Below are 19,938 nucleotides of genomic sequence, written 5' to 3'. Positions count from 1 at the left end.
GGAACCATCCCTACGGTGAAGCATGGTGGTGGAAGTATCATGCTGCGGGGATGTTTTTCAGAGGCATGGACTGGGAGACTAGTCAGGATCGAGGGAAAGATGAATGGAGCAAAGTATAGAGAGATCATTGATGAAAACCTGCTCCAGAGCGCTCAGGACCTCAGACTGGGCCAAGGTTCACCTTCCAACACGGCAACAACCCTAAGCACACAGCCAAGACAATGCAGGAGTGGCTTTGGGACAAGTTTCTCAATGTCCTTGAGTGGCCCAGCCAGAGCCCGGACTTGAACCCGATTGAACATCTCTGGAGAGACCTGAAAATAGGTGTGCAGCGACGCTCCCCATCCAACCTCACAGAGCCTGAGAGGATCTCCAGAGAAGAATGGGAGAAACTCCCCAAATACAGGGTGCCAAGCTTGTAGCGTCATACACAAGAAGCCTCAAGGCTGTAATCGCTGCCGAAGGTGCTTTAACAAAGTACTGAGTAAAGGGTTTGATTATTTATGTAAATATTTCATTCGCAAACATTTCTAATAACCTGTTTTTGCTTTGTCATTATGGGGTATTGTGTGTAGATTGATGAGGGAAAAAATCTATGTAATCAATTTTAGAATAAGGTTGTAACGTAACAAAATGTGGAAAAAGTCAAGGGGTCTGAATACTTTCCGAATGCACTGTATGTGTGTGTGCGTGTGGGAGGCGAAGGGAATCCCAGCACTGCTGCTCCTTTTAGAACTCCAGCCTTCCGAGGGACAGGGCTCGCAGCTAAAGGGGAAGTGGTGAAGGAGCGAGAGGAGGAGGAGGATGGGGTAAGGTTAACACTTCCTGCTTGCTGGGCCTCTGAAATAGGAGAGGGAAGGGGGGGCTCGCTGGTGACCCATCTGACCCCAGCTGTGGGGGAAGGAGACTGGGAAGGAAACCTGACACTACACCCCCCCCCCCCTTTCTCCGACCCCCCTCACCCCTGTCCGCCTGTGTCAAGAGTCCCTCCATCCTCCCTCCAGCTGGCGAACCAACTCTTCTCCTGCCACTCTCTTGACACACACAACACATCACACACTCATACACTCTCAATATACATTCACGCAGGCACACAATGGTTGTGTTATATAATTACGTGCTCTCGCACGCTCTCTCTGGTTACCTTCACACACACACACACACACACACACACACACACACACACACACACACACACACACACACACACACACACACACACACACACACACACACACACACACACACGTGTTTGCCTAATCCACAATGGCAGAGTAGCCCTGTTGTCCCTTTGTCTCCCCCTCTCTCTCATTTCATTACACCTATAGAGAGAATGACAACTGGATTCCCCTTTAGCCTACTCTACTAGCCTGACATCTATTGTGTTTTATGACAGTTTGGGACAGTTTCCCATAAACATATAAAAGTACACATAGCCTATGTGTATGACTAGTCTGGATCAGGGGAGCGCAAGCCAGGATGTGGCTTATCTCCTGTTGCGTCCCTGTTATGTCTCCGTGCTGTTTTGGTATCAACACAGTCTGCGCTGCTGCTCTGCTCCCCTGACCTTAATGACATGTGGCCTTGTGATGTCATCTCCACAGAGTGGCGGACACACACACACTTGCACGGTTGTTTCAGTGCTGTAGTGCTGCTGTGCAGTATTATCAGTTGCAAAGCCCCTTCCTGCAGTTTGAATAGCTCTTATCTAGTCAGAAGTCTGAACCTTGAAACCAAGCCCCACTTTGCACCAGATTCTTCCTAAAAGCAAATGAGAAAGAGAGCGAGAGGGCAAGAGAGAGATGAAGAAAAGTCTAGAGAGGAATTGGCAGGGAAGGCAAAAGGGGTTAATGGAGAGAGAGCGAGAACGGAGAGAGAGAGAGGGAGGTGTGGAGTAAAGTAGAGAAATTGGCATGGAGGACAAGACGTTGATGCAGGGAAAGGGAGGGAGAACTAAAGAAGGAGAGAGAGAGAAAGTGAGAGATGGCAGACTGAGCAAGTGCAAGAGAAAGAGAGTGAGAGAGAGATCAAGGAGTGTGAATCCAGCCTAGTGAAGAGAGGAGAGGAACTGATGTGTAGCTGCTGTATAAACAGTAGGGGGAGGGGATGGGGACGGGGACGGAGAAAGCCTCAGTTGGCCAGGAGAGGAGAGGCTGACAACTCCAGTCCAGGAGACGTTGGTTGTTGTCTGCCCCACCGTTTGAGGAGCCATGATTCAGCAGTGCTGGCTTACAACTCAGCAACACACAGTCACACACACACCCTGATGCGGCAGTAATTACTGATGCCATCAGCTGTCTCTGTCTCACCACCAAGGCTATGGATCCCACTGTTGTGCCCACTGTCTCGCGTAAGGTCATGTGGGTGTGTGTTTGACTCATTAGAGCAGTACTTAAACATTCCATATTCTTCATTTACCTTACTCTGAGAATACTCTTTTTTTTTAAATAATATTTCTTTAGGGGGTAGATCAGCTTTAATATTGCAGATAGAGTGTGGCTTCCATCAATGTAATTGTCTGCATCATTTCCAATCCCCCATACAACAGGCCTACAAGCCCTCAGTCCAGCCTCTCTCAGCCTATTGCGGACAAGCATGGGAAACAGTGTTTAAACTCTTTACAATGAAGGTCTGTGAAGTTACTTGGATTTTTACGAATAATCTTTGAAAGACAGGGTTCTGAAAAAGGGACATTTCTTTTATTGCTGAGTTTATTTTTCAACTGTGCTGTTTCACAAATGTTCTGAACCTATATACATTTTACGTATACAGTATATTTTACATAAATGATCTTGTTATTTTTAGTCCCACCCTTCAGCTCCGCTCAACCCCTTGCATCGATCTCTGATCACTATCCAGGTTTGATTACCATTTGCCATATATTTTTCACAATTGTGATGTTTCATAAAAGTTCTGAACCTTTATATTCTCATAGTTTTTGCAGTAGTCTTTGATTTTATTATACAACTTTATGCACTCTCTGCCCTACCCATACACTGTGGCACTCCAAGGGTTAACTGTACTGCACTAGTGAGTCATGCATCTCCAGGTGGCACAGTTTATACAGCTCCATCAATCCATGACCAATGAGAGAGATGTCTGATAAGCTTCCTCATGCCCTACCTAGCTGCTCCTGCACTGGAAAACTACAACATGTTGTAGTCTCTCATGAATGCACACACACACACACACACACACACACACACACACACACACACACACACACACACACACAGACACACACAGACACACACTACCACCACTGCAAATGCTCCGGTTACCTCCGCCCTTCAAAACTGATATGAGATCAGTTTTCCCTCCCCTAAGTTCAACTTTAACATTACATTTGTTACACTTTCTGGTTAGTGTTTTTGGACTATAACATAACCAGATAAATACCTAGGATACTGTTTTGTAGCCACATGGTAATTAAGTAATAAGTGTCAGTACTTAAACAGTAAATGACTACATTTGGGAAATGAATTACTAGTGTTACCTTTTTAAATATACTATTCCATACCATTGCCTTGCTTTTTCTGCTCAGTACTCTGTTCTCCCTCATATATTTTCTCATGAGGGAGCACTTAGAGCACTGAGGCAGAAAAAGCAAGGCACAGTTAATGAAATTAGTGTTAATTGCACATTTCTGTTGTTTAGGCTATCTAGCAAACCATATCTCGATCAAATTGGCATTGCAGGTTAAAAGGGTGCACATGTACGATGTATCGCTGTCAGCATGGGTTCGAATCCGGTCCACTGCTCTTTCAGCACTCTCTCCTACATTTCAGCTCTCTCTCTTTCTATCCAATACACATATACAAAATACTTAAAGGGGCAGTGCAGTCAAAAACATGATTTCCTTGTTTAAAAATATATATATATTTCCACACTATGAGGTTTATTTACCTGGAATTTCAGCCTGTTCAGGTGGGATAGAGTTTTGACATAATATCACAATCTGATCCAGGGATTTATCTGCCATTGAAATCCTTGGTCGGGCTGGAAAGAGCTAAAGGCTCAAACTAGCCCGACCAAAGATTTAAATGGCAGAAAAATCCCTCCTGATTCCTGCTTACAAGCAAAAACTAAAGCAGGAAGTACTAGTGACTTGCTCAATATGGAAGTGGTCAGATGACGCGGATGCTATGCTACAGGACTGTTTTGCTAACACAGACTGGAATATGTTCTGGGATTCATCCAATGACATTGAGGTGTATACCACCTCAGTCATCGGCTTCATCAATAAGTGCATCGACAACGTCGTCCCCACAGTGACCGTACGTACATATCCCAACCAGAAGCCATGGATTACAGGCAACATCCGCATCGAGCTAAAGGCTCGACACTAGTGTAAACTTAACTGACTAAAACAAGATTTAAAATATGTAGAAAAGATAATGGACCTATATATTTTTTTATAATATAATCTGAGAACTAACAATCACCACAATAAAAGCTAGAGTCAGGGAGAATTGAAAATTCCCAAAATAATGAATTTAACAGTATTGATTTTGTTATGTTTGAACAAAAGAACAAAGCATTAGCCATGGCAAAATGCATAGAATTGCAGGAAATTACCTTTAAAACGGTAACATTTTCTTTCATCTCCATGGCAAAATGTGTAGAATTGCAGGAAATTTGCTTTAAAATTGAAACAATTTCGATTAGCTCCATGGAGAAATGTGTAGAATTGCAGGAAATTGGCTTAAATATATAAAAATGTCTAACCCACCAAGATGGGGCCTCTAAAATGTTCTCTAAAATCCTATACCCATTGCATGCCCACCACCTAAGTTTTTGATCCAGAAAAAACACTGCGATCTGATTATTCTGACCAATGACCATTCATATTTTTATTTGCATATGTATCCTCCCACTTTGAAGCTTTGACGTTAGGCTGTAGACTAGTCTAGATGATCCTATCTGCCCACACGATTCGAATGAGCATTTTAATGGATAAAGAAGACTCAGAGAAATACATTATAATTTTTTTTTATCTTTAATCAAATAAAAAAATCGAATCAAACTTCATTCGTCACATGCGCTGAATACAGTATAGATCTTACCGTGAAATGCTTACTTACAAGCCCTTAACCAACAGTGCAGTTCAAGAAAGAGTTAAGAAAAGATTTATCAAATAAACTAAAGTAAAAAATAATAAAAAGTAACACAATAAATTAACAATAACGAGGCTATATACAGGGGGTACCGGTACCGAGTCAATGTGCGGGGGTACAGGTTAGTGTCAATGTAAATAGTCAGGTGACCATTTGATTAATTGTTCAGCAGTCTTATGGCTTGGGGGTAGAAGCTGTTAAGGAGCCTTTTGGTCCTAGACTTGGCGCTCCGGTACCGCTTGCCGTGTGGTAGCAGAGAAAACAGTCTGACTTGGGTGACTGGAGTCTGACAATTTTTGGGGCTTTCCTCTGACACCGTCTAGTATATGGGTCTTGGATGGCAGGAAGCTTGGCCCCAGTGATGTACTGGTCTGTACGCACTACCCTCTGTAGCGCCTTACGGTCAGATGCCGAGCAGTTGCCATACCAAGCGGTGATGCAACCGGTCAGGATGCTCTTGATGGTGCAGCTGGTCAGGATGCTCTCTGAATGTTGCCCTGTTTAAAGAATTTACATCAGCTACCGAGAGCGTTATCACACAGTCATCCATAACAGCTGGTGCTCTGATGCATGCTTCAGTGTTGCTTGCCTCAAAGCGAGCATAAAAGGCATTTAGTTCATCTGGTAGGCTCGCGTCACTGGGCAGCTCGCGTCTGGGTTTCCCTTTGTAGTCCATAATAGTTTGCAAGCCCTGCCACATCCAACTAGCATCAGAGCCGGTGTAGTAGGATTTAATCTTAATCCTGTATTGACGCTTTGCTTGTTTGATGGTTCGTCTGAGGGCATAGCGGGATTTCTTATAAGCGTCCGGATTAGTGTCGAGCCTTTAGCTCGATGCGGATGTTGCCTGTAATCCATGGCTTCTGGTTGGGATATGTACGTACGATCACTGTGGGGACGACGTCGTCGATGCACTTATTGATAAAGCCGATGACTGAGGTTGTATACACCTCAATGTCATTGGATGAATCCCAGAACATATTCCAGTCTGTGTTAGCAAAACAGTCCTGTAGCATAGCATCTGCGTCATCTGACCACTTCCATATTGAGCAAGTCACTGGTACTTCCTGCTTTAGTTTTTGCTTGTAAGCAGGAATCAGGAGGATGGAATTATGGGCAGATTTGTCAAATGGAGGGCGGGGGAGAGCTTTGTATGCATCTCTCTGTGTGGAGTAAAGGTGGTCTAGAGTTTTTTTTCCTCTGGTTGCACATGTGACATGCTGGTAGAAATGAGGTAAAACGGATTTAAGTTTGCCTGCATTAAAGTCCACCAGGAGCGCCACTTCTGGATGAGCATTTTCTTCTTTGCTTATGGCCGTATACAGCTCATTGAGTGCGGTCTTAGTGACAGCGTCGGTTTGTGGTGGTAAATAGACGGCTACGAATAATATCGATATGAACTCTCTTGGTAGATAGTGTGGTCTACAGCTTATCATAAGGTACTCTACCTCAGGCGAGCAATACCTCAATACTTCTTTAAATTAGACATCGCCACCAGCTGTTATTGACAAATACACACACCCCTCGTCTTACCAGACGTAACTTCTCTGTCCTGCCGGTGCATGGAAAATCCCACCAGCTCTATATTATCCGTGTCGTCGTTCAGCCACGACTCGGTGAAACATTAGATATTACAGTTTTTAATGTCCCGTTGGTAGGATAAACTTGATCGTAGGTTATCGATTTTATTTTCCAATGATTGCACATTGGCCAATAAAACGGATGGCAGTGGGGGTTTACTCACTCGCCTACAAATTCTCAGAATTCGCAGGCCTGACCTCCGCCCCATTTTTCCTCATCTTTTCTTCACGCAAATGACAGGGATTTGGGCCTGTTCCCTTAGAAAGCAGTATATTCTTCGCGTCGGACTCGTTAAATAATTTTTCATGAAATAAACACTCACAGTTGTTTATTAGTGTAACGGCTGTTGAATGGAGTAGACCAAGGCGCAGTGTGGTTAGTGCTCATCTTTGTAATTTAATGGGAAAAGAGAACACGTTACAAAATAAACAAAAGACAACAGCCAAACAGTTCTGTCAGGTAACAAATGACTAAACAGAAAATAACCACCGACAAAACCCAAAGGAAAACAGGCTGCCTAAGTATGGCTCCCAATCAGCAATAACGATATACAGCTGTCCCTGATTGAGAGCCATACCCGGCCGAAACAAAGAAATACCAAACATAGAAAAAAGGACATAGAATGCCCACCCCAACTCACGCCCTGACCAACCAAAATAGAGACATAAAAGGATCTCTAAGGTCAGGGTGTGACAGTACCTCCCTCAAAGGTGCGGACTCCGGCCGCAAAACCGAAACGGCAGGCTCCGGACTGTGGGCCGTCTTGGCAGGCTCCGGACTGTGGGCCGTCTCGGCAGGCTCCGGACTGTGGGCCGTCTCGGCAGGCTCCGGACTGTGGGCCGTCTCTGCAGGCTCCGGACTGTGGGCCGTCTCTGCAGGCTCCGGACTGTGGGCCGTCTCTGCAGGCTCCGGACTGTGGGCCGTCTCTGCAGGCTCCGGACTGTGGGCCGTCTCTGCAGGCTCCGGACTGTGGGCCGTCTCTGCAGGCTCCGGACTGTGGGCCGTCTCTGCAGGCTCCGGACTGTGGGCCATCTCTAGATGGGGCACTGTCGCCGGAAGCTCTGGACGGGGCACTGTCGCCGGAAGCTCTGGACGGGGCACTGTCGCCGGAAGCTCTGGACGGGGCACTGTCGCCGGAAGCTCTGGACGGGGCACTGTCGCCGGAAGCTCTGGACGGGGAACTGTCGCCGGAAGCTCTGGACGGGGACTTTCCGTAGGCCTGGTTCTGGGAGCAGGCACAGAACTCACCAGACTGGGGAGACATGCAGGAGGCCTGGCTCTGGGAGCAGGCACAGGACGTACCAGGCTGGGGAGACATGCAGGAGGCCTGGCTCTGGGAGCAGGCACAGGACACACCAGGCTGGGGAGACTTGCAGGAGGCCTGGCTCTGGGCGCAGGCACAGGACTCACCAGGCTGGGGAGACATGCAGGCAGCCTGGCTCTGGGCGCAGGCACAGGACTCACCAGGCTGGGGAGACATGCAGGAGTCCTGGCTCTGGGCACAGTCACAGGACTCACCAGGCTGGGGAGACTTGCAGGAGGCCTGGCTCTGGGCGCAGGCACAGGACTCACCAGGCTGGGGAGACATGCAGGAGGCCTGGCTCTAAGAGCAGGCACAGGATAGACCGGGTCCTGGAGACGCACTGGAGGTCTGAAGCGCACAGCCTGCACAACCCGTCCTGGCTTGATGCCCACTCTAGCATGGCACTTGCGGGGGGCTGGCCTATAGCGCACCGGGCTATGAGCGCGCACTGGAGACACCGTGCGCTTCACAGCATAACACGGTGCCTGACCAGTACTACGCTGCTTCCGGTAAGCATGGGGAGCTGGCTCAGGTCTCCAACCTGACTCTGCCACACTCCCCGTGTGCCCCCCAAAAAAAATCTTTTTGGGGCTGCCTCTCGGTCTTCCTTGCCAGCCGTGATCCCTCATACCGTTGCCGTTGGTCCTTTTCTCCTGCTGCCTCCGCTCTTCTGAGTGCCTCTACCTGTTCCCATGGGAGGCGATCCCTTCCGACCAGGATCTCTTCCCAAGTGTAGGATCCCTTGCCGTCCAGGATGTCCTCCCATGTCCAGTCCTCCTCTCCACGCTGCTTGGTCCGCTTGTGGTGGGTGGTTCTGTAACAGCTGTTGATGAATGGAGTAGACCAAGGCGCAGTGTGGTTAGTGCTCATCTTTGTAATTTAATGGGAAAAGAGAACACATTACAAAATAAACAAAAGACAACAGCCAAACAGTTCTGTCAGGTAACAAATGACTAAACAGAAAATAACCACCGACAAAACCCAAAGGAAAACAGGCTGCCTAAGTATGGCTCCCAATCAGCAACAACGATATACAGCTGTCCCTGATTGAGAGCCATACCCGGCCGAAACAAAGAAATACCAAACATAGAAAAAAGGACATAGAATGCCCACCCCAACACACGCCCTGACCAACCAAAATAGAGACATAAAAGGATCTCTAAGGTCAGGGCGTGACAATTAGTCATACAGTGATGATTTAAAAGTGTAATTAAAAAGACTGCATGGGAGCTTAAAAAACATATATTTAAATTATTATTTTTGCTAAATTCAAAAGTTTTAGCTGACTGTACTGCACTGAAAGTCAACCTGGAAATGGGATAAAAAGTAGAGAAGAAAATAACATTTATTTTGTGAATTTGTCATTTATCGTCAACAGTGCACTTAAATCAGTGCACTTAAATGTTTGTGCATGGGAGATGGCTAACACATTTCTTTGGTGACTGACCAGTGACCACCAATAAATATTCCATGACCCAGTTACTTGTGATTTATAAATTCACACATCCATTCACAAACACACATGCTGAGACTTAACGGAAGCATGTGCAGATGCTTGCCTGAAAGCTCACATTGCACCCCACTGTGTCACCACCACATCAGGACGCTAGAGTCTATATCTGCTACACAGATGGTCCAGACTCTATATTGCATCATACACAGCTTATTAACGCTTCACAAAGGCTTCACAAAGACACATTGTCCATTCAGTATTGCAGTTATCCTTTAGACTCAAAGATTTTGTTTCTGCCCTTGGACCTCGGTTGAGAGGTATAGACTTCAATAAAGACACTGTCAAGCTAACTGCAATGGAAGCGCGTCATTAATGGAGTGTGCTTTTGATTGTGTTACTATTTACATTTTTCCACTCTTTTTTTTAACTCTGCATCGTTGGGAAGGGCTCATAAGCAAGCGTTTTACGGTAAAGTCTGCACCCCTTATATTCGTAGCATGTGACAAATATTTTTTTATTTGATATGATTTTTCTTCCGGGGATTACAGTAATTAACAAGCACAGTAAGTGCTGTTAAATTGTGATCGAGGATGTTGTTGTTGCTCCCTCGTTAGTTTGCAGACATGTTGTGCCTTCAGTCTGGAATCAAAGAAAATAGCGAGTTGCTGTGTGTGGTTGTGTGTCCATCCAAGCATGCGTGCGTATGCATGCTATCGATTTCTCAATGTGAAGGTTCGTGTCTTGGTAGGCTCTGATTTGCACCCCCCTCCCCATCTTTTCATCTTCTTTCTCTTTCTTTCTTTCTCTCCCTCTCTCTCGTCCTGCAGTCTGAGAGGAATGCACTGAATGTCCTTATCTCTGCCCATGCAAACATTCTGTGAGCCAGTAGAGGTTGAATTCCTCTCAGATTGCAGGCAGACCACATGCTGGCATCAGAGGTGAAGCAGCCTGAGGGGCTTCTCACGATTACACTGAAAAAAAAGGACACTTAAAACCCTTAAAGAACATGAAGAAAAACACATATAAGAATACAAAAAAACAACCCCAAAGTCAAGCTCCTTACTTCCGCCGTCATCATAGAGTTGTCAAAACACTAGCAGCATTCTTAGCTCAAGATATCATACCAAAACAGCCTACAGTCACAATTTTGAGTACACAAATCATCTGTTTTCTCAGTTTTTATGTTTGTAACGAATCTCCTGTTGTCACAGTAAAGATAGGATTATGTAGATTCCAGTTTCTTAACAGGGCCTCAATGGTTTTGCATTTGTCTCCTCTGTGGGGGATAACTTTCTCATAGGAGACTTTAATGCTGTGGGAATGAAGGGGATGGGGGAGAGACTGCGACAGGAATCATCTGCTGGCTCGCTAGCTCTCTGTCTCTTCTCAAAGACAGCCTCATACATATGGAGACACAAACAAAGAAGCACACACAGACAGATGCGCTCACACACAGACGTTCACACACAAACGCACACACAGACGTGTACACACTGCGGCCTGCGGTAGCTCTCAGAACACACAAAATTATTTATTCCTAGGTTGACACTCACGGTTGCAGACACACTGTAGTCATTGATGCACACACACACAATACACCCTCACAGGCAAATACTGGGCCTTATACAGCTTTGCACTCAACGCAAACTCACACACACAGAGTGCAGAAAATTCCAGTGACAAACAAAAGGCAGCCCTGCACTAATGTCTGCTAGCATCTCGATTCCCTCAAACAACCATCTCTTCTCTGATCCTCTTTGTCTGAATGAACAATACATTTTGTTAGCTTAGCATAGCTACAGAAAATGATACCAGAATATTATACTGGGCATAGTGTGGGGAGTGTAGCCCTGTCTTAGCCTAGCCTAATCTATAGCCTTAGGTTAACAAGCACTAGGCTAATGCTAGTCCACTGTGGTGCAGTCAATGGATGGGGACATTCGCTGCTCCGACTCTCTGGGCTCATAGCGAGTCAGAAAGACAAACTGATTCCTCACCCCTATTCTTTACATAGTATGCTCTTCCCTCTTCCCTCTGCATCATTGTCTCACTTTCACCGCCATGGCGGGGTGTACATTTACACCAAGAATAACACATCTTTACCCAAATGATTTCTGAGGAAACTTCTTAAAAGCATTTTAAGTGAAGTTGGATTTAGGCATATGATTATAACATCTAAGTGTAACATCCTTTCACTTTACACTGCACTGACATCCCTCACTTAGTCTAATTGTAAATTAAATATTTGATTTGGTCTTGATTGAATTTCAAGTTTAGGATTGGAGAGAGAGCTTACTAAACAACATACACTTAGTGTTAATTTCTTAGCTACGGTATACATATCTCCCTGGCATATTACTTATGCAGAAACATACATTACATCTTTTTGGACTCAACTGTTGTTGTGTTGTGCTCACATGAACAGGAAGGTGGCACGGCGGTCCTTGTTGTGGGCAATCTTATCAATTACTTTGTCATCAAAGTCTGGTGTTCTCTGGATGAAGTCATGCTGGATTGACAGCATGGCCAATACATTCAACTTTTTCTGGCCCGTGGTGTTGCGTGTGAAAGTTTTTATCATTTTAAGGGTGTAAAAGTTTCTCTCTGACTCAGCGGTTGTCATCGGATTAGTGGTGATAATGATTTTGAGAAAAGAGACCGTCTCAGACAAAGCCTTTTGCAGGTTGTTCTCGTATAGTGATTTCAATAATGAAAGTGGCGTCTTTCCAGTGTGCAGCTCAGGATTCCGGTACGGATGGACAGCACCGTTTTCATGCCGGTAGAAGGCTCCGTTTCCCATGGGCCATAGCTTGGTAGAACACTGGAGCTCTGCGTTCGGAAAGGAATGTTCATATTGGGGTAAAAACGAGTTGTCTATCAACTTTGCCACAATTAAGTGGTCACTTTCAGAAAACCTTTCTTGCACATGAGCAGCGATTGTGTGCACTCTTGGCCAGTGCATGCCTCCATCACAGGTGCAGTGTTAAGGTTTCTCTGCCCTGGTTCAGTGGCATCAACATGTCCTCTTGGCCAGTGCATCAGTTTGCTCGCCAATGTTTTTAATGTTCACCTTAAAGGTGTCAATTGCTCCGGCATTTCCTGCTGCGTCAATGGTTCGTTTCTGCATTAAGTTGTACTAAACATCCACCTCTGACATGACCAAAGAAAATAACTTGAGCGGTTGCAGAAATGTGTGATCCTTTAAGTTTCATGGACAGGTCATATGCCTCACTGATGGGGATCTCATTCCATCCAGGGGGCCAGTGCCCTCACGTTCCTCCCACACAGCATTGACGGTTCTGCTTTTGAAGTTCCATCGTGTACCCGGTGGCCCGGGGACCCGTCTGTTCGCTGACTCCGCGAGAGTGGAGAGTCTTTAAGGTGAGAGCGAGAAAAAAGTGAAAAGTAAGATAGGTCTGCAAAAAACACTTTGTAAGTACACTTACTCGCCCTGCACAGAGTCGGGGAAGTGTTAGATTCTGTTGGTGTGCGTAACAGTGCACAAACTGCGCGTTTGGGTAAGTCTCCTTAAGTAGCGTTTGGACACCACGTGCATTACCACTCATCACCGCTGCCCCATCGTAAGTTTGTGCAACCAGCTTCTCCTTCACGTTCAGTGGCGCTAGGACTTGTTTGATAGCGTTGGAGAGGCAAACACCAGTTTTGTTTGTCTTTCACCTCTACAAACTCCAAAAAGCTCACACACACACTGTGGTCTGATAACATGTAGCGCAGCACTATTACCATATGTGATTTACAGGAGACGTCAGTGGTTTCGTCTGCTTGTACAGATGCAAAAGGAGTCTCAGACACCTCCTTAGCTATAGCTTCTCTGTACACTTCATACATACAATCCAAAGGTTTGTTTTGGATGGTGCTTTATGTACCCTTAAAAATGGGTTGGTCGTCATAATGCCTTTGTAACCTGTAATCTCCTTCACGCATGCTCTCAAAAATACACCTGAAAATGTCTGAGTTCAAGGAGTGGGCTGACTCGTCATGGCCCTTGTGCTGTCTCACAATTACCACACAATTTAATGCATGCTATAATTCTGGCAAGCATGTACCTATTCTCCTCCGTTTGTTGGTTGTGAAGGACATGGCTCGTCTATATGTCTAGCTGAGCCACAATGTTTTATTTTCCCAGTAATCCCAGGTTAGCTGCATTGTCTACATGTGATGCACAATTCTCATGTTTTGAGAAACTTTCAGATAGATGTTTTAAATCCTTAAACCCAGACTTGGACCACACACCCTCTCCATCGAAAAGCAGGCAGGGGAAGCAACACTCAGTCAGCCACTGCTTCCTTCTTAAGCTCTCATTGTTGAATTTGCGATTTCCGACTTGTTGCGTAACATTTATGTCCAATGGCACAGAGACATTTTATCTCTAATTTCTCATATGACAAGGATTGAAAAGCATTTGCCAGTAGATCATCAACTTGATTGATGATGATGACTGCTAGTTTGCTAGCTAAGATTTTGAAAGTATGATGTTGACATGATCAGTCCAATCAAAGCTACGGGAGATATAATGTGATTTGATGTCATTTTATATGTGGGCAATGACCTTAAGACTTCTTGGATGGGCACGTTTACTGTAAATCTATGGCAGCACACAAGCGGGGTTGAACTGCCTATCTCTCCTGTAGATTCTGTGGTGACGTAGTGTCCCCATGAGTGACAGAACCCTGAGCCAGTCACGGCACAACCAGATAAGATTAACAACGCCTATGCTCTGTGCTTTTGCTAGCTGCTCCTCCAACACAGAAAGCACTGAGCTAGGCTGAAACCAATGCATTTAGGAGCTGCCTTACTCAAGAAATAGACCAAGTTTGTATGCTGCTTTATTAACTCAAGGATTGTTTTTTTTTTTACATTGTATGCTGAACTGATATGTGACACGAATTAATGCCAGAATAACATTTTATAATTTAACAAAACAGGTGGGCCTCTGTTCTGCCCCACCTGCCCTGAATGACGGGTCACCACTGATTACATACCCTCTACAAGCTACTATGTCAAATAAGTTATTTTAGCCATTGATTTCTTTCAGAATGCTATGTGTTAAGCTACATTACATGCTATGCAAATTCTTGCCTTGTTCTCCTTCATGTGCTGGTGTGTCCATATAGCATGTCATTATCATAATACGCACATAGTATACAAATGCATGGACATTGACAAATATTCAACTGAACCACACGCTCCCTGCCCTGAAGTGAAGTCCGTTACAAAATAGTTATGGAGATAGCTGTCACAGAATGGATACAGTATAAAGATACTTAGATATTTAGGTGGGATGGGCTGGCTGAACACACGCTGATCCATAGGAACCACACACACACACAATGAACACAAAGGTTTTGTCTCCTGCAGGTCCTTAACGCCCAGAAGGCCGGCTACAAGGCGGCGATTGTTCACAACGTGGACTCTGATGACTTAATCAGCATGGGATCCAATGATCGTAAGTTTCCCCCCTCTTCCAATCCTTCCGTATCATGAATAATCAAGACAGCACCTCATGCTGGTAATTGTCTAGGACGGATCATCCAGTCGGATGGGTTATTTTCAAACGTTGGTCAGCGAGCCATTTGTTAACTTATCAGCCATCCAAGAGATTTATGTCACCGGGCTTCTGTGGGCCCTACCAACTAGTAACATACCCACAATATGCCCACAGTCGTGCATGAGCAGAATCATATATAAGACGGTGGCACAAGTGGGCATCAGCCTCAACGCAGGGGCAGACTGGAATCATAAATCAGCGCACCAGGGGCAAATTGTCCGTTCTACTAAACTACTTTGGGCTGGTGTCTGAATGGAACAGCAGCCCATTAGCCAAAATGGTAATTCTGCCCCAAAAAATAATGATAACATTTCTTAATAGACTCATTATTTAAAAAAAATGCCCATTGGGCTAAAGATGGATCAGACCACCAGGCATTTGCCCAAAATTCCCTATGCCAGTGTGTTTCAGGCTCAAAGGGTCCCATAGACCCTGGAAATTACCCCATCTAACAGCTTTAAAGATCTGTAGTTCGCCACAGTTATGGTCTGTCTAAATAAATGACTTCAGAAATGCCAGATGTTATACTGGAGTACCTCGACAAATTTACCATTCTTTCTATTTTTGTATCTTTCACCGATAACTGACTCGAATCTTAATTTCTTCCTTCGAACGGATTATTTCATGATGGTCTTGATTTTATTTTATGATGGGCATCAATATGTGGCCACCTCATGTATAAATAGATTTTCCTTCTCTTTTCCCTTTTAGTGGATATTTTGAAGCAGATTGACATTCCATCAGTATTTGTGAGCGAAGAGACTGCCAACTCCCTGAAAAAAGACTACACATATGACAAGGGGTGAGTCACAGGCCAAAATCTAATTTCCATGTCAATCAACATCAAGGCTAATTCAAGCCGGAGGCATCCAAACTGGCGTACTCTATCCATACTGTCTAAGAATCCTGTCCAAATAAATCTGTCAGCGTTATTTTTTTGAAATTAAATATTTATTTATTCTATGAATGCAGTGGAAAGACGACGTAACATGATCTTTTTATCTTTGTGTTACATTGCTATGTCATAATGGCCTCAATTGACGTGCTGGCATCGTAAAGCAGATCTGCCTCATGCTGTCATCACATTCCCAGAGCTATGCAGAGAACAGTGGATAATCAGGGAATGACTGTTTTTTCATCCCACCATGCTGTCAGTAATAGACCTCTTTCTTTGCTCTGATATCAATCATATTCGGGTTAGTACCTCTTTTGTCCTGGCATGCAGACATACCAAAATAGTACATTTCCAGTCAATTGCCTGGAAATATTATTATAGAAACGTTAACTGAATTTGCCTATGTGTATTTGGAAAATAATGATGACGGTGAGTGAAGTCTTACCCATTATTTCACCGTGTGAAATTACATTAGTCAGACGGGAGGGCGTTTATGTGACAGGACGTCATGAGGTGTAAAATGAAAATGAGTCGCCTCGTGTGACATGCTATAGATGATGGGCCATGTCGAAACGCTCCAATCGTAAGGACTCCTTGTAGGTCACTATTATTTGGAGTGTATCTAATTGTCAGTCATAAACACTTCATTAAATCTTCATAATGGCGCTGTTGTTGTTTTTCAGGGGTCATGTGGTCCTCATGCCCGACTTCAGCCTGCCTCTGGAATACTACCTGATCCCCTTCCTCATCATCGTGGGAATCTGCCTCATCCTCATCGTCGTTTTCATGGTAGACAAATGCACTATCTTCTCAACATGTCAATGAAGTTTATTCATTCATTCATTCATATACACTGAGAATACAAAACATTAAGACCACCTGCTCTTTTCATGAAATAGACTGACCATGTAAATCAATGTGAAAGCTATGATCCCTTATTATTGTCTCTTGTTAAGTCCACTTCAATCAGTGTAGATAAAGGGGAGGAGACCGACTAAAGAATGATTTTCAAGCCCTGAGACAATTGAGACATGAATTGTGCATGAGTGCCATTCAGAGGATGAACGGTCAAGACAAAAGATTTACAGTGCATTCTGAAAGTATTCGGACCCCTTCACTTTTTCCACATTTTGTTACGTTACAGCCTTATTCTAAAAAAAATCTCATCAATACCCCATAATGACAAAGTGAAAAATAGGTTTTTGCAAATTTTTACAAATGCATTAAAAATTAAAAGACAAATACCTTATTTACATATGTATTCAGACCCTTTGCTATGACACTCGACATCAGCTCAGGTGCATCCTATTTCCATTGATCATCCTTGAGATGTTTCTATAACTTGATTGGAGTCCACCTGTGGTAAATTCAATTGATTGGACATGATTTGGAAAGGCAGACACCTGTCTACATAAGGTCCCGCAGTTCACAGTGCATGTCAGAGCAAAAACCAAGCCATGAGGTCGAAGGAATTGTCCGTAGCGCTCCAAGACAGGATTGTGTCAAAGTACAGATCTGGGGAAGGGTACCAAAAAATGTTTGCAGCATTGAAGGTCTCCAAGAACACAGTGGAAGAAGTTTGGAGCCACCAAGACTCTTCCTAAAGCTGGCCATCCGGCCAAACTGAGTAACCATCTCTGCAGTATTCCACCAATCAGGCCTTTTATGGTAGAGTGACCAGATGGAAGCCGCTCCACAGTTAAAGGCACATGACAGCCCGCTTGGACTTTGCCAAAATGCACCTAAAGGACTCACAGACCATGAGAAACAAGATTCTCTGGTCTGATGAAACCAAGATTGAACTCTTTGGCCTGAATGCCAAGCGTCACGTCTGGAGTAAACCTGGCACCATCCCTACGGTGAAGCATGGTGGTGGCAGCATCATGCTGTGGGGATGTTTTTCAGCGGCTGGGACTGGGAGACTAGTCAGGATTGAGGGAAGGATGAACGGAGCAAAGTACAGAGACATTTACATTTAAGTCATTTAGCAGAGAGATCCTTGATGAAAACCTGCTTCAGAGTCCTCAGGAACTGAGACTGGGGCAAAGGTTCAAACAGGACAACGACCCTAAGCACACAGTCAAGACTATTTATTTTTTTATTCTACCTTTATTTAACTGGTCAGTTAAGAACAAATTCTTATTTAATACCCCGGCCAAATGCTAACCCGGACGACACAGGGCCAATTGTGCGCTACTCTATGGGACTCCCAATCACGGCTGGTTGTGATACATCCTGGAATCGAACCAGGGTCTGTAATGACGCCTCTAGCACTGAGATGCAGTGCCTTAGACCGCTGCACCACTCAGGAGCCCCAACGCAGGAGTGGTGATAGTCTCTGAATATCCTTGAGTTGCCCAACCAGAGCCTGAACTTGAACCCGATCGAACATCTCTGGAGAGACGCTCCCCATCTAACCTGACAGAGCTTGAGAGGATCTGCAGAGAGGAATTGGAGAAACTCCCCAAATACAGGTGTACCAAGCTTTGTAGCGTCATACCCAAGAAGACTTGAGGTTGTAATCGCTGCCAAAGGTGCTTCAACAAAGTACTGAGTAAAGGGTCTGAATACTTATGTAAATGTGATATTTCCGTTATTTATTTTTTTAATACATTTGCAAAAATTTCTAAAAACCAGTTTTTGCTTTGTCATTATGGGGTATTGTGTGTAGATTGATGAGGAAAATGTTTTCTTTAATCAACTTTAGAATAAGGTTGTACAGTAACAAAATGTGGAAAAAGTCAAGGGGTCTGAATACTTTCCGAATGCACTGTAAGTGCCTTTGAACGGGGTATGGTAGTAGGTGCCAGGTGCACTTGTTTGTGCCAAGAACTGCAACGCTGCTGGGTTTTTCATGCTCAACAGTTTCCTGCGTGTATGAAGATGATATCATCAAGCCTGCTACAACAACAAAAAAATGTTTTCATTTTTTTATTTAACTAGGCAACAAATAACAGAGAACTTGCTCATTAGATTTGTCTGATGAGTTAAAAAGCAGAGTCAGTTACCCAAATCATCCCACTTCCCAAAGAATTGACAGAAGAGCGTGATAAATGTCATTATTTTAAATGCCCATACAATTACTTGGAGTACTGTTTGAAGTATTTCTTAACTGCAAAGAATTCTTAATTCGGAAATAACTATCAATGAAATGGTGACGTCAGACTTTTGGAAAGAGGGTGCATGGTTGAAGTACAAGAGTGTTGCCCGGTTCCAAAAAAATGTTGGGGTATTCATCAAGATTTTCAGTGAGGTTAAGTGACTCATAACTCCCCATCTGACTTGACTTTTCCCTTCTCGCTCAGATCACCAAGTTTGTCCAGGGCAGACACAGGGCTCGGAGAAGCCGTCTGCGCAAGGACCAGCTGAAGAAACTTCCCATTCACAAGTACAATAAAGGTATGGAGGGATATAGCTATCAACAAAGCTATCTTGACTTCAAAGTTGAGAAGTGAGATGGGCCAATAGTTTTGTGTTAGCATTGACAACACTGATCTTTTTAGATCTGTGTATTGTTGTAGTAATGTCGTTCAGGGATGTAAGGTATCCCCTTATGTTTTTCCTCACTTTGTGTGAATGTATGGATTACTGTCAAAGCTGGTTGCTTCAACATGGGTTCAAGCTGAGGGAGTATCTGTGTACATTGGAATTTGTCATTGGAGAACAAGAGTCTAAAAATTGTTTTGTGTCAGTTTGTTTGCCTGCCTGTGTATCAACAACACAAAGATCGAAACCTGGCTTTATGATCGGAAGGCACACGTATACCCTTGTGTGAGATTATTTAGAATGGTATTATGACTCACTCACAGATCTATCGACCTTCGTCCTCAATGAACAGTTGACCCTAAACGCTCACCCTAACCTTCGACCTAGATGAGAACTCCAAACTGACCTTAGATCTCCACCGGGTCTAGCCACGCTATGCCTTGTGTCATACGACTGGGCAACAATGCGGGTGACATTATGAACGAGTTATGACACCTCAGTCTGCTCCAGCGCTTCGTGCCATGAGCTAATGAG

General features: G+C 44.4%; 1 protein-coding gene across 2 annotated transcripts in view; it reads left to right on the top strand.

Moving 5' to 3' along the window:
• The window catches only part of LOC115157957 (E3 ubiquitin-protein ligase RNF13), an 89,028-nt gene that overhangs the window by 49,778 nt on the left and 19,312 nt on the right, over positions 1-19,938 (top strand). For both annotated transcript variants that reach the window (XM_029706327.1, XM_029706328.1), the window contains exons 5-8: positions 14,834-14,921; positions 15,735-15,825; positions 16,602-16,707; positions 19,224-19,317. In XM_029706327.1, the coding sequence (XP_029562187.1) occupies positions 14,834-14,921; positions 15,735-15,825; positions 16,602-16,707; positions 19,224-19,317 (379 nt within the window). The remainder of the gene's footprint in view (positions 1-14,833; positions 14,922-15,734; positions 15,826-16,601; positions 16,708-19,223; positions 19,318-19,938) is intronic.

This window comes from Salmo trutta, chromosome 22, assembly GCF_901001165.1.
Source record: "Salmo trutta chromosome 22, fSalTru1.1, whole genome shotgun sequence".
Classification (NCBI taxonomy): Eukaryota; Metazoa; Chordata; class Actinopteri; order Salmoniformes; family Salmonidae; genus Salmo; species Salmo trutta.
The sequence above is the reverse complement of the archived record's forward strand: the minus strand, read 5'-3'. Positions and strand labels throughout refer to the sequence as shown.